This window comes from Falco naumanni, chromosome 12 (genome assembly GCF_017639655.2).
Source record: "Falco naumanni isolate bFalNau1 chromosome 12, bFalNau1.pat, whole genome shotgun sequence".
Classification (NCBI taxonomy): domain Eukaryota; kingdom Metazoa; phylum Chordata; class Aves; order Falconiformes; family Falconidae; genus Falco; species Falco naumanni.
In genome coordinates, this window is record NC_054065.1 from 6,678,329 (window position 1) to 6,693,177 (window position 14,849).

Genomic DNA, 14,849 nt, shown 5'->3' on the forward strand with positions numbered 1-14,849 from the left:
GGATAGCTTTTAAAGATTAATGACAGGCAACGTACCTTCTCTACTTCCAAAAAGACTTAATGGTAATAAAAAGAAAGTTCTGGAAAAGGAATAGCTGTTGATGGTGTAGTATGCTGCCACAGAAATCCTTAGCAGACATCATGTCATAATAAGAAGCAGCTAGTATTTATTGTGTATCCAAAGAGAGCTGATGTTCTCATGAAAGAAAACAAGAAAGATACTAGTAATCAAGTCTGCAGAAGCCAAACAGTACACAGCTGTGGCCTTCATGGCACACGATGAAAGCTTGAATAAAAGCTTTTCATGTGCAAGCAGATTTGTAAGTTCAAGCTTATAAAGATGCTTGTAATAAGGTATGAAAATAAAATTCTGCAGGAGGAATGTCTACCAGAAATTTATAATCTTAATGTAAAACTAGGTCAAGAATAATGGAAATCAGCACAGTTAAAGATACAAAGTGCTGAGCCCCATCCTGGAACCTATTCTGCAATTAATTTTATTGGTGTGCGGACTAATGACATGGTGGCTCTATCTACATATACTATGACTATATTTCTGCTTCCAGCATAAAGAATAAACTTGTACATATGTTTGAGCTTACAATGTGCACGACTAATTTATACAGTGTAATATATATAGACAAAAATAAAGGTATGTAACTGAGAATTTAAGATCACAGTGCTACTGGCCAAGAAGTTATTTATTAGTACTGTGCAACCTGTCTCTGCTGACAAGTGGGTAGAAATAACTCATGTTTACATTACTGGATAAAAGCTACTACAATTCTTAAAATAAACACTGTAATGTGACTAGCAACTGACTTCTCAAAAAGCCAGTCTGCACAGATTATAAGCGTGCTGGAGGCAGTCTTTGCAATAAAAAAAGACTGTTTCTGCATCTTCACAACCGTAGTAAACGCAAATCCAGTTAAAATTCTTCCCATGACATTGACTGACTCACAGATACTGATTTTTTCCAAAACTGAAGAATGCAGTACTAACATGACTCAGTTCACATGGCGCTGCTGAAAATGTGACAAATACTGTATTTTGCTTCTCAGCACAGCAACATAACGGCACAAATAAAATTCAGAAGTTCAGGTTTTGGGTAAGGTGAATTGTTTTGTGGTTGCGATATCCCAGGCAATTTTTTTCTTACAAGCTTTTACAACAATAAATACTCTCTTCCCTTTCTGGGACAGATCTAACATTCTAACAGCTGATTAGCCTAAAAATGCCCAAACATTTCTGGAAGAACAAAATCCAAAATAAATAATCAGTGTTACACTACCAATACAGCAAGCAAACTTATAAATCTGTTTCTACCTTGTTTTCAAGGATTAGCACCTATGAGCGTCTGGTCTTGAAACACATGCAGAGCACAGACTCTGAAGACATACATGATACAGTAAGGGCTGCTGAGGTAGATGTCTGACAATGCTTCTCTTGGAGTTCAACCATTTCTGCACAGGGCCTGAAGGTCACATTTCTCTTGGTGTGCGTACTGAAGATGTAAGGCAATAAATTAGGTTACTGTTGCTGGAATTTCAGACAAAGAAAATGCATCCACGTTCAATACACAAAGGAGAACAGGGGAGTTTTACCTAGTACACTAGTTTAAAGAGTCTACATAAATTCTGGCCAAAGTTCCCTTAATAAAATTATAATATTTTAGCAAGGATTTGAGTTTGTTTTGAATGATCTATTTCTTTGTTCCTCTGAGTTCTTCACATTACATCTGGATCTTAGAACTCTTCAGCCACAAAGTTCTATGCCTTAAGAAGAGTTATCTTTGTTCCCATTTTATAGATAGGAAAACAGACAGAAAAAGACTTCAGATATGGCTCAGAGTGAGCCTACAAATTCACAGTTCAGTAGCAGACAGTAAAAACCAGGTATTCTGCATTCTTTGCCAATGCCAAAATAGTAATGTTTAATGGTATGTCTACTTGAAATAGGACACAATAATAGAAATAGTAAAGTTCCCTAAATTGATCAGCATTTTCAGGTCATCTTCACTTTGAAGTTTTAAATACCAAATGGGAACTGAAATACCAAATGCAAACTGAAATACTGAACTGAGGAACAGCTACATTAAACTGGCATCTTACTTGAATTTGCTGACCTGACTGATTATAGTATCAGCACTTCTTATTTCTCCTGCTAGGCCTGGAGCACTAACACAGCTGAGAAGGCTGGAGATGAATATTCTTACTTCCTTTGCATTACTGGTAGAATTATTAAAATTTAAATTAATAGCCTCTGAGCAATGTATGGAAGTCAAACAACTGAGGTCATGATCAGAAAACACTTGTCTCTTCGTAATACTTGTGTAATGCTAATTTTTCCCATTGAACAAACAAAAATTTTAAAGGGAGCAAGAAAAAAAAACAACATAGTGGTTTCCCAGAGGACTTGCAACTAAGGATATTTTATATTGTCAGTTTGAAAACACAGGGGGAAACCTCACCATTTTTGCACCTACGTTTTATCAGAAACATGGGACTTCAGCAGAGTTTATGTTGCTCTTGGATTGAGAGTCAAAATTCTATTTACTTGCATTTTAAACAGTATCCAAACTTGTATTCCTCTTAGGTTACCCATTAAAGATAGTGTCACAGTAACCACTAAAGGTTGAGGAAGACTGTAGTACAACTAAGAACTGAACCTGAACTGTCCATAGGCAGCACTGCCAGCTGCTTATTTATCCTTTTCAGTCACACTGGGAGACCAAAATTCATTGTTATTAAAAACAGCTATGTACAGAACAATCTTTGGTTCAGGTATAAATGAAATTTTACCTACTTACTGAAATTTTTTCCCACAATTTTCTTATGTGTGATTTTCTTAAAACTAGAGAGGAGGAGGAACAAAATCAGAGCTAACAATGGTTTTATAGGAGCTGTGAATCAACCTTCAGATACAAAGACAAAAGAATACTAGCAACTACTTCAACTTAAATATTGTTTTAATTTTCACTTCACAGCTGTAGTCACTAAACAACATTTTTGCACTGCATAACAAGCTGCTATTATAGGAAGTAAAATACTCTAATTCAACACTCTGAGTTAGAGACGCATAATTACATGAAGTATTACCAAGATTCCTCTGTGCCTTAAGATATACACCATCATTTGGCTTCATTATTCCTGATGTTTTCACATGGTTCATGGTATATGGGAGGATCAAGATATGAAAGGTGCCATTTTAGTAACCAGCTTCCATCTCAACCCTTGTAACATTCTTCAACAAAATCCCAAATGATGCCTTACAGCACTGAAACAATATTTCAGGTCATAAAAAGATAAGGAATTTAAAATAAATTCTCATTTTTTCCAGTGAGAAAATTATTATTTTTGCTCTTAGAATGAGAAGGACTTTGTACAAAAGGTCTGTAAGTATGTTTTTAATTATATATTTCAAAACTGACTTTACATAACAATTCAACTGCTTCTACTCAGTAAATATATTAAAAACTTAAAGAGACCAGGAAACAAATAAGCAGACTAGTCTATAGCTAACTCAGAGGTTTTCTGGAAAAGCACGTCATGAACAATTTGTCCCTTGTGACTGAAAACAAAGAGGGAGAAGGGACAAAGAAAATGAGTTAAAAGCAAGAAACTGTACCACCCCTTTTGGTCTTACATGCAAACTGAAAATGAGAAAAAAGTTTTGATCATTCAGTCTGCAACCTTATTTAAAGATCAAAACAAGTCTGAGCAGCTTAATACCTTACTTCATTAAAAGAAAAGAAGCTAGGCACAGTCAAAGAGTTAATTGAATGGTAAGTGGGACACTCTTACTTGCAGCTTTGCTTAAATGATAGAAGTATCATTATTTATAATCTGTGCTGTATTCCACAGAAGACAATCAAGGTCCACTTCACAGAAGTTTTTTTCCACACAGTCTGCCATTTCTTTTCAAATCTTCTATTACCTACCTGCTACCTTAAGATCTCCAGGTTGAGTTTTAAAAACTTGCTAAATAAATTACATAAATGAATTAAAATCTTCCAGACATTTAGAAACAAACACTGCATACAGTACGTGGTGACAAGAACTTCAGAACACAATTTGAAAACAAGTGGCTCAAGATATTTGTAAGGAAAGCCCTCTATTTTACCTACAAAATTAAAAATATCAGTGACAAAGTTCTGCTGCAATACAAGTCTGTTTCAGTCCGTAAAGCTTTTGCTGAGCCTACATAAATTCCAATTCATAACATGTATATTCTCAGCAAGTGAATCCATCTTTCCCATTCCTTTGAAGATGCCACAGAGTTAACATACATCCAAAACTTTGCTTAATGCAGAGGAATATCAAAGCGTCATTCGCTCTTTTGAATACATGAATTTTAATACTCTTAAGTCATACATTACTATGATTTACTGTATATTTAGCTAATCATTTAACAGTTCCTAACAAAAAGTTAAACATTTAAAAATTCTTGAAGGCACAGCAGATTAACAGTCAGAAGAGTACATAATGGTCAACTGTCTGATTTAATATTCCTGTCTGCTGTACACATTCTAACCATTTGAAGTATCTTAACACATTATATATTACTCTGCTTTCAATCAAGTATCTTGGTGTGCAACATGATTCACATAAGATTAGACCTAATTTTGATCTTCAATTACGTATGAGAGATCCAAAATCAGATTGGCTGTCTCCAGAGCTACTTGTAGGCCACTACACTTCGCAGCAAAACAGTCCAATGTCAGAAAGTCCACAACCTTTACTGAGAGCTCCCTAGGGCAGCCCTGTATAGTAGGAGAGTCAAACTGGCCCTGCAAAAGCCTCCAGTTGAGATTCTCAGTGTTACCGTTAATCCCGCAGCCACATTTTGAAACTAAATCTGACCAATTAGAGACAGAGGGAAATCCTGATGGAACAAACCAACAGTGTCCATAAACCATGTCTGTAAGAATTTCTCCTTCATCATGATTCAGAGAGCAAGCTACAGACTCCAGGGAACGGCAAAAACCATCAGCAACCAATTGGTATTGTGTCCGAGAACAATCTAGATCTCTAAAGGTGCTGGTGGACAGACTACAACTCTAAAAAAAACAAAACACAAACGAAACACAAAACCAGGAGAACAAAAAATTAGAACACTTATACAGAAATAATTTTAATCAAACATATCGTACTGTTATTTTGTGGGTTTTCTTAAACAGATGGTTCAGTCCTACCAGAAATTGTTCATGTGATAATTACTCCACAATAGGAAAGATTTCTAGACAAGTCAAAACAGAGTTCTGCATGATTATCTTTCAGTACAAAAATTCTACACATTTGTTTTAACACTTAAAAAACACTTACTATAATAGATATCTGAAGAAAGATTAACAAGTACAAATACAGTATTAACAAGTCTGAAAGACAGAATTAGCACTGACTGCTTCAAATAGACCCCCCCTTTGGTTTATATTAGTAGTTAGACAGCAAAAATCAAACATTAATCTAGAAGTGCTTTAACTATAGCAGTGATGCTATGTAAATTCTTATTTCCTATGTATATTAAGCAGCTTTTAAAACCCTTATGTCTCACATACCTTGTGTCTTATGTATGAAGCCAGGTGAGTTTCTGTACAGCCACCTCCTAATAATGCCAAAGGTTCCTTGATTGTTAACTGTAACACATGTTCTGCAGTTTCACAGGTACGCTGAAAACCATATGAATTTATTGTTATATATACCATGATTAACAGGATTTGTCCCCATTGAAAAAATAACTGAAATAAGATTTTCTGCAGTTTCTGGTACAGACTTCATAAACTTGAAGTATGTGTGGATATAAAGTTGTTGAGTGATTTCCAAAAACCACGTTCACTTAAGGAGAAATTGTCTTTATTTGTCCACACGGTATGGAAAAGCAGGAAGAAAAAAGAAAAAAAAAAACTGTTTTATTCCTTCTTTGTGCAAACCAGAGTTATAGATAAGAAGTTAATCAGTATCAATGACGTTTCTAGAGCAACTATTCAATACAAAACTACACCTGACTACCATTGCAGGTATTGTTGCTGGCCTTTTGTTGGGCAATTTTTACTTTAGGCTCTCATAGACCAAGTAGTGAGAATGAAAATGTTTATCAAGCACTGGGCTCAAGAACAGGTGAAAAATGTTTCCATCTCAAGACAACTTCCCATATTAAAATAGAGGTATTAAATGAACATGAGCAGTTCAAGAATTTTGAAATTCTTGAAACCACGGCATTTCTTAAGTGCTTTCTTGAAAGTGAATACCTAAACTCTAACGTAACTCATTTACATACTGAAAAATCACTTTCCTAAACTAAAAAATATTTTTCATTATTTTTCTGTTAAAAATAGGACTTTTCAAGAAAAGTTTCAAGAAATTTTGCCTACCTTCAACTCATCCCATGCTGTTTCATTTCTGTTACAGAGTATCAAGCTGCAGACAACTGTATCATTAGGAATTAGATGCACAAAATGTTTTGAAGCAAAACTCTCAATGCGCACATCTTTCAAACTGCCATAACAACTAGGAGACAGCAAATGTACAGAAGCTATAGGCTTTGAACCTGTCCAGTTAAGAAAAGCAGAGAACAGTTTGTATTACTGTCATCAGAACAGCCATCTGTTGCATTTCATAAAGCATGAACTTTTTTCTCTTGGCTTTTTAAGTTTATGTATATTCTTCAATACCTAACATTTTAGTCTACACAGCAAATCACAAACAGAAACAAATGTTTTCAAAGTGCAAGACTTAACAATAGTTTAAGATGAAAAAGTAATTGTTTCATTCTCTCTAAATAAGAGTTTGAAAATAATCTAAGTTTCCAAACAGTTACTACAATTGGATACATGCAGTATGTCATCACTAGACCTGCAAAAGACCAATCTCACCTTAAAAAATGGTTTCCAGATTAGAAAAGAACAACTCTTGCTCAGCTGCTAAGGTAGCACACTGAGAGAAATAAAATCCTTACTCTACAACAGCATCAACCTAGACAGGTTTTTGTTACGACATGAGCATTAAGGACAATTGTTTAGTACAGAAAAAGGCGCTTGTTACCTGTCATCTGACTCAGAGGTTCCATCAGAGATAGCCCAGCTCTGTCCACAGCGATGACACGGTTTTCTTTCAGATACTGTTTCAAGGATGGATGGATAACTTTCTGGCACACTACAAGGCCAACCTCATCATTAACCAGCTGCTTTCCTACATTAAGCAACTGATTCAGCTCTAATGTTTCTATAGAAATTCCATGATGGACTGTTATAGTTCCTTCTTCAGGGTTGAAGCCGTCTCCTGACATGGACACACAGAAAAGAGCTATCCTGATCATGTTTGAACAAGTTCTTTTGACAGTAGGTGGTTTTGCCAATTGAATTTCTGGTGTTTCTATCAGTAGACCAGGAAGAACCACAGAATCCACAACTCTTCTACCTTTCACAGGTACTATTACACATTTTCCTAAAACAGCATTACTCTCCACATGACACGGAACAGTAAATAAAAAAGCCTTTAAAATCAGAGTGGAGAGATGATCAACTTCAGTTTTATTAAGCATGCAAGCAGGTTTGCTTGTCAATATGCTACGTACCAAGCAAAGAAGAGTCTCAACACTGCTAAAATCTACCCATATTCGGCAACCACAGGCCTCAGATTTGAGATAGTCCATACACAAACTCAAAAGATGCTTGCTTATTTTAATGACAGTGCAAGGTGCAACATTCAGGCTTTTGAAGTTTTCAATCAAACTGCAGCACAGAATGGCAGTAAATAAGCCACAGTCACTGAAGCGGGATATATGGTTCTGCACAGAGGCCATCAAAACACTCAGCACACGATGACTGACAGAAAGACGACTGAGTATAGCTGAAGATTGTGAAGTTGTACAAACATAGCCTCCCACACCATTGTGGAGCTGTTTGAGTCTACCAGCAGGACCATAGCAAGATTTTAATATTCCAGTCAGCAGAGACAGTGACTGACTAACTGTATCTTTATTTAAAGGTTCACTAATAAATAACAGAGGCTTTTTAGCTTCAAGACGAGACATTTTTGAAGTAAGATTTTAACTCTGGACAACAAAACAGATTTAATTTTTACTTGGATCTATAATTCATAGCACTTTTAAAATTTAAAGCAGTACATTTTCATTCTTTGCAGCTAAGAGTTAGTACTTCAAATATGAAACAGTACATACAGTACCATAACAGCATTCCTGTGACTGCTCATGATCTCTTCTCTTTGAATGAAGCTTAAATCTTATTGTGAAGTTCATACACAATGACAGCATTAGGCGGTTTCATTGATGACTAGGGTTTTTTAGCTTCCGAATGTGATTGAACAGATTTTTTTGCAGCAAAGTTTACAAGCATGCTTCCAAAATGGAAACCTATAAGTGACAGCCCTGCCACAAGCAGAAATTTTTTTCTACTCCAGTTTGCTTTCTTCATCTTTTCTTCTGGCAACACTCACAGATGAAAAGCTTCAGAACTAGTTATTCCTACAATAAAAAACAGAAAGATATTAGGATAATCTTATGACAATATTGCATAGCTTGAACTGCTATTTTATTTGTCACAAAAAACTCACATAAACAGAACCCCACAGAACCATTTAGATTAGGAAAGACATTTGAGATCATCCAGCCCAACTGTTAACCCAGCACTACGAAGTCCGCCACTAAATCATGTCCCGAAGCACCACATCCACGAGTCTTTTAAATACCTCCAGGGATGGCAACTCAAACCACTTCCCTGAGAAGTCTGTTCCAATGCTTGAAAGCCCTTTCAGTGAAGAATTTTTTCCCAATATCCAATCTAAACCTTCCCTGCCACAACTTGAGGCTACCTCCTCTTGTCCTATCACCTGTTATTTGGGAGAAGAGACCAACCCCCACCTCGCTACAACCTCTTTTCAGGTAGTAGAGAGTAATAAGGCATCCCCTGAGCCTCCTTTTCTCCAGGCAAAACAATCCCAGTTTCCTCAACTGCTCCCCTTAAGCCTTGTGCTCTAGACCCTTCACCAGCTTCACTGCCCACCTCTGGACACACCAGTACCTCAGTGTCTGTCCTGTAGCAAGGGGTTCAAAACTGAGCACAGTGTCTGAGGTGCGGCCCCACCAGTGCCACACATAGGGGGCAACCACTGCCCTGGCTCTGCTGGCCACAGTTTCTGACAGAAGCCAGGATGCTACTGGCCTTCTTGGCCACCTGGGCACACTGCTGGCTCACGTTCAGCCAGCTCTGGACCACCACCTCTAGGTCCTTCCTTCACCACCTGCCAGCTTTCCAGCCACTCCTCCTCAAGCCTGTAGCGTTTCATGGGATTGTTGTGATCCAAATGCAGGACCCAACACTTGGCTCTTTGAACCTCATGCAACTGGTCTATATACGCTATAATGCTTTTTAATTGAGAAAACCTACTAGTACGACATATACTACAAGCATGTAGTACACAAATTTACGTGTTTGTTAATACCGTCAATTCTGACCACCAGTTTATATACTGTTTTATTTGTAGGTCTGTAACTAACAGGCCACTATAAAGTGCACTGAACTGTATTAAAGTGTCAAAACTACAATGTTAAACTGTTTTTATTCAAGAAAAAATAACTGAACTACTCAGCACTGCTTCCCAGGCAACCATTTCAGAAACAAAAGCTTTTAATGTTCAAACAACTGTAAGAAATCTTTGCCTCTGAAAAAAAGTTTCTTATTTCAAGATGCCTAGCATACAATTATTTTTTTGAAGTTCTAAAACACTTTCAAACTTAAAGGGATATTCGTTTACATTTGTATGTAATCTCTATAGTATTTAAGACTTCTCTCATACTTAATTCTGTTTGTCATCTATTACAATTACTGCCCTACTAACAATGTAGTAACAAATGTGTTACTATGTAAAGTCACAACTTCTGGGCAGTTTTGAACCTGAAAGGACACTGTTGCAGACCCCATCAGTCATAAGAGTTTGACTGGTGCCTTGAAGTTATTGGGAGTTTGGTTTTAAGTATCTCCAAGACCTGCAATACCATCACTTAATACTATCACATGGGATCTAGCAGTAGTTTTTGAGATGTAAGATACATTTTTTGGGTCCATGTAACTAACGGATTAACTCAGCTGCAAAAAAGAATGAAACTCTGGAAGACTAAAATTAGAGCAGCAAGACTGCATCTGTTAGAAAATTCTCGTTTAATTTACTCATCTCCTGCCTTAAATATACAGATACAACTGATTAGGCAACTTACCCAAAATACACAGGACTAATGCTATTTTTCTTTATTTTTCTCATTGCTTTGCATCACATATGCCACAATCCCAGGTTCTGGAACAAAGCTCTCTGTCTTCACTTGGAAGAGAGGACTAGACTTGATGTGAAACCAGCCCCAGTGCACCAGCGCAAGGCTAGGTACCATAATGATCAGAACTTTGTAGTCTTTCCAGATGGTTTTAAGACTCATTGCAAACTGGCATTTACCTAGGTAGAGATAATAATTTATTTTAAATATATTCTAGAAATCCTTTTCCTACTCTGCAATAATAGCAAAGAACAGGTGAGCCTGAATATTAATACCTTTAATTAGTGCAGCAGACATTTAAAACACAAAATGACACAAGTCTTACTTTGCTAACTTTTTTAAAAAAGCATAAAAATAACCTCAATTCAGACATCTTTAAGCATTAATTGCTGCATTTGCTTCAAGCTTTGCCATACTAAATCTTAAGTATAACAAAGTAATGAAGCTTTATCCAATTACAAATATTACTGCTTCCAATAGTAAATATTCAGAGTCTAAAACAAAGCAGTTTCAAGACACACCAATATTTTTTTCCCCCTCACATTTAATAACATTCAGTAACTAAGCAAGCTCCTACACCTGCCCAACTTTATCCGCCTGGTAGGAGTAGCGTGTCACCCGAGAGGCTCCTCGGCGCGGCGGTAGGAACCTCGCAGCCTCACGCCGCCCGGCGCACGGGGCCAGGCAGGCTCGCCAGCCACCCAGCCGGCCGCACCGCCACAGGCAAGCCGTGCCGGCTGCCGAGGAGAGGCTGAAGCAAGCGGCGGCCGCCCGGCCCCAGCAGCCCGTTCCTTACGGGCGGGCCGGCGGCAGGGGCTCGACCGCCCTCGGGCACACCGCGACACGTCCCCAGCAACCCACCCTCCGCACCGCCGCGTCCCAGCCACCGCGCAGCACGGGCGCCGGAGGGAGCAGCGGCTGCCCTGGGGCCACGGACAGCTGCGGAGGCCCGGCGCGGCGGGCGGGGACGGCACACCTGAGGCATTTCTCCCTTCTCCTCAGGCAGCAAGGGACCGCGGGCGGGAAGGCGCTGCCCGACCACCCCCGGCACCCCCGTGGGGCTCACCTCGGCTGCCACCACGGGGAGGCCTCAGGCGCCGGTGCCTCGGCGGGAGGGACACCAGGACGGCGCACCCTCCCCGGCCCCTTCCGCCCCCAACGACAGGAAGCGGCCTCACGCAGACCCGGAAGTATGGCTCGCGCCCCGCCCAGGGCTGAGGCTGCCGCGCGGCCGTATCCCCTCTCGCTCGCCATTGGCCAAACTCCGCGCCAGGTCACAAGGCGCGCTACGCGCTCTGCTTACAGGCGGCCATTTTTCCTTCGGGCAGGGTAGGGCGGGCGGCGGCCGCCGCCATTTTGGATAGGGGAGAAGAAGCTCGTGCTTGGCTGCCATCTTGCTTGGGGGCAGAGGAGCCGTTAGAACCCTTGGAGGCAGGCTCAGCGTGGGGAGGAGGTACGGCGCGATGGAGGCGGTGGACTTGCTACTGCCCGGCTGGGACTCACAGCCGGGAGGCTCTAGGGGGAAGTGGCAGCGCCTCGGTGTTCAGTCTCGCTTTCCTCCCTAGATAAACATGAGGCGATACGCTCGGGGCCGGTGCTGTGGCGCTGCCCTCCCTCTCCCGGCGCGCCTCCCTCAGGGGCCGGCTCGGAGGGTTCCCTGCTGTGCCGGCCTCGCGTCAGCACCCCCTCCCGGCCCGGCGAGGTGCGAGCCTCGGCAGCGCCCGCCGGCCCGCAGCACTCGGCCCTCTGGTTTGTGTTCTTTCCCAGCTCCTGTTGTAGGCCCTTCACATTACTTCTGCGCTCGCCTGCTGGAGCCTGCCTGAGGCGGACGGCCTTGCCCTGGCCAGAGCAAGGAAACTTTGTTGTCTGACCTCAGTTTTTTTTCTAAGTTCTTGTATCATGCACCTTTTCTGTATTCACTCTTATCTCTCTCCCTACTCCTGCAGTCGCTCTTCATGATATCTGGTCTTATATTAATGTGTCAATGGATGGGTTTAATTTTAACTTTGTGCATAGTCGCAGAGTGTAAAACTGTAGGCAACAGACAAGTTTTTAATGCCTTATCTCCATTCAGAAAGGAGTTTAACAATTTATTTTTTTTAAGTTTCATGGAACAGCTAAATGCAGTTGCGTTTAGCTGTGTCATGAAGCTTAAATAATTGTTAAACTCCTTTCTGAATGCAATTCAGAAGTACAACTGCATTTAAGTGTTCCACAAAATAATAGCCAGCACCCATCTGTAATAAGCGCTCTGATATTCCTCAGAATCTCTCCTTCCTGCAGATCTATGCAGTTGTCTGGTGAACGGGTAACACTTTTGAAAGTGAATTGTTGAACTTTAAAGGAATTCACCTTTGGCAGTTCATGAATGAAGGAGTGTAGATAACAATGAACTTAAAATATGCTAACTTGTTGGAAGGGTAATTTCTAAAGGTTAAGTGGTGAAATGAGCAACAGTGGGCCTAAAAATCCTGAAACTGCAAAATGTGAAGATTCTTGTCTTTTCAGAACTGGAAATACCTCATTAAATGCATGAGTAGCTGAGTATTACACTGTTCATCCTAAGCTTTAGGATCAGTTCTTAGAAACTGACATATGCTGGATCTGGGCTGGACAGCATTTGACTGATACCTAATGACTGAGAAGTTCAGAAAAATTCTCTTTTATGCTATGATAGTTAATTTTGAACTACAAAATTGGTTAATATTAATTTATTCTAGGGAGTGCTTTGATTAGCATTTGCTTTTCTGTTTCTGCTTTTTTCAGGCCTACATGTGGTAAAGGTGCCCAAAGATACCTGTGAATGGTTCGCAGCTGTTGTGTTAGGAGCTGCTGTACCTTCAAGCGGGCATGTGTGGCAGTTTTCAGTTCCTCATTCCCACTGTGTTCCAAATTCCCTCACCACAGGAAGCTGCTGCCTTGCTAAGGTAAGATGCTGTTTATCAGCAGGCAGAAAACACTTTAGCATGCTGTCTGGGAGGCCATGTTTCCTTTCCTGGCTTCTTGTGAGTGTCTACCATTCCACTTAACGTCAAATTTAAGAAAGAAAGATATTCTGCCACGTTATTTTTGAAGCATGTCCCACTCTAGTTAAAAGGAATGTATGCGTTTTTAATTCTAGATCATGTTTTCTTGTACAGGCTGTCTTACCAAAAATTTAGATGTTGCAATACTACAAATACCACATCAATATTTTTTTCTAAATATATATTTAGTTTCTGAAAGGAGTTTTTCTGCCTTCCTTGCTTATCTTCACATTTCCTTATGTACGGTTTCCTTTAGAGTTTTGCATTAGTTTGCAACAGATGTGGTGTTCCATGAGAGGTAGTCTTGTTACCAAATAGTAGCAGTTGTAATAGATCTGTGTTTCTTGTGGGTTTTTTAGACACAGAAGATAGCAACTTTTGGGGCTCTCTGGCTTCTTTTGTTGTATAATTGATGGGTGGGTTTCCTCATTTTTCTCATACCTTAGCATTGAATATTTTTTCATCTGTTCAGTGATTTCCTGATGGTTCACACATTAGGTCTATTCTTTTTTGTTTTCTAAGGATTTGCTTACATTTATTCAGTCTGCTCTATTTCCTTTATCTTATCTATATGGTCAATGCAAAGCATGGAATAGTTGGCATACTCCTAAATCGAGCTTACTCCCATGAAGAGCAAATTGAACCGAAGGTAACTTGTGCATCCTTTTTATTTTTTAATTCTGTTATTTTGTAGGTTGGATTTGGAGAGGATTTCTGACTGCCAGTGGTGGCTCTTACATCAGTAGTAGCAGACTTGTTGCAACAGTAGTATTCTGGATGGCAAATTGTTTGGAAAAAGAGAGCTGTTACACCAGGATAATTTCAGCTGATTCTTCCATGTGCTTTGCTCTCAAGCAGGCTGTGAGCATTTGGAGAAGAGATAATGCTCTTGTGTGTTTTGTTGCAACTTTTCTTCATATTATTGCTGCTGTGAGGTTTAATGATAAAATAGCAGTGCAAGCAGCGTTCTTCAGAGCACAGGCCTGAAGTACCATTGTGAATTGTATGCCATGTGCAGCTCAGTAATTACGTACAATCTTGGTAAACTATGTTCCTGGAAGCATGAGGCAAAGCACCTTGTGTTCTACCATATTACAAGGTGCAAGCAATTCCATATCAATATTAGGTCTGTTCAACCTTGTCATTGCTGTTGTAGGAGCTCTTAGTTGATGGTGTGCTCCATAGCAAACTATGTTCGTAATTACAGTTTTCCTAACTTCAGGCCATGATTCTAGATGCTTGGAGAAGAGACTAGAGCATTTAACTGTCCTACTTTTTGCTGTTTCTTGCCTACTGTTTCTCCTATTTTTGATATTATTTTGCTTGGGGGGAGGAGGTAGGGATCATCAGTAAAGCTCTAGATACTATCCTTTCATTAATATTAAAACCCCAGTTCTGAAATGCTGCTGAGACCTTGTCTTTTTTTTTTTTTTTTTTTTTTTTCATTAAGAGAATCTGATGAGTTTTATGTGCCCAGGTTTTGTGTGTTGTGAAAAGGTTGTGATATATCTTAGTATTTGCTTTTTGGTTTTGCATGATGGCC

The 14,849-nt window shown here is 39.7% G+C and overlaps 2 protein-coding genes across 4 annotated transcripts in view; one reads left to right on the forward strand and one right to left on the reverse strand.

The window, feature by feature from the left end:
- Positions 1-2,949: 2,949 nt before the first annotated feature.
- Positions 2,950-11,464, reverse strand: MKKS (MKKS centrosomal shuttling protein). 3 transcript variants are annotated; one of them, XM_040612430.1, is made up of 6 exons: positions 11,347-11,464; positions 10,230-10,459; positions 7,040-8,480; positions 6,370-6,545; positions 5,557-5,667; positions 2,950-5,058 (listed from the first exon to the last, which is right to left on the reverse strand). In XM_040612430.1, exons 3-6 carry the CDS (start codon positions 8,028-8,030, stop codon positions 4,618-4,620), a joined length of 1,719 nt encoding a protein of 572 aa, XP_040468364.1. In that variant the 5' UTR covers positions 8,031-8,480; positions 10,230-10,459; positions 11,347-11,464; the 3' UTR covers positions 2,950-4,617. The 3 variants fall into 3 exon arrangements, with proteins under 3 accessions (XP_040468364.1, XP_040468365.1, XP_040468366.1); XM_040612431.1 differs by lacking the exon at positions 11,347-11,464 and adding an exon at positions 11,257-11,340; XM_040612432.1 differs by lacking the exon at positions 10,230-10,459.
- Positions 11,465-11,570: 106 nt separating this feature from the next.
- Positions 11,571-14,849, forward strand: part of LOC121096475 (SLX4 interacting protein) — a 78,977-nt gene continuing 75,698 nt past the window's right edge. Inside the window, exons 1-2 of the mRNA XM_040612433.1 lie at positions 11,571-11,733; positions 13,047-13,207. The gene's annotated coding sequence lies outside the window, so the exon portion shown is untranslated. The remainder of the gene's footprint in view (positions 11,734-13,046; positions 13,208-14,849) is intronic.

Excerpts from the sequence above, each read along its gene's own strand:
- MKKS (XM_040612432.1), bottom strand. The coding sequence starts at position 8,030 with ATGTCTCGTCTTGAAGCTAAAAAGCCTCTGTTATTTATTAGTGAACCT. Across the intron at positions 6,546-7,039 it reads ACCTCTGAGTCAGATGACAG|GTTCAAAGCCTATAGCTTCT; the intron begins GTAACAAGCGCC and ends TTAACTGGACAG. Across the intron at positions 5,668-6,369 it reads CAGCATGGGATGAGTTGAAG|CGTACCTGTGAAACTGCAGA; the intron begins GTAGGCAAAATT and ends TATGGTTTTCAG.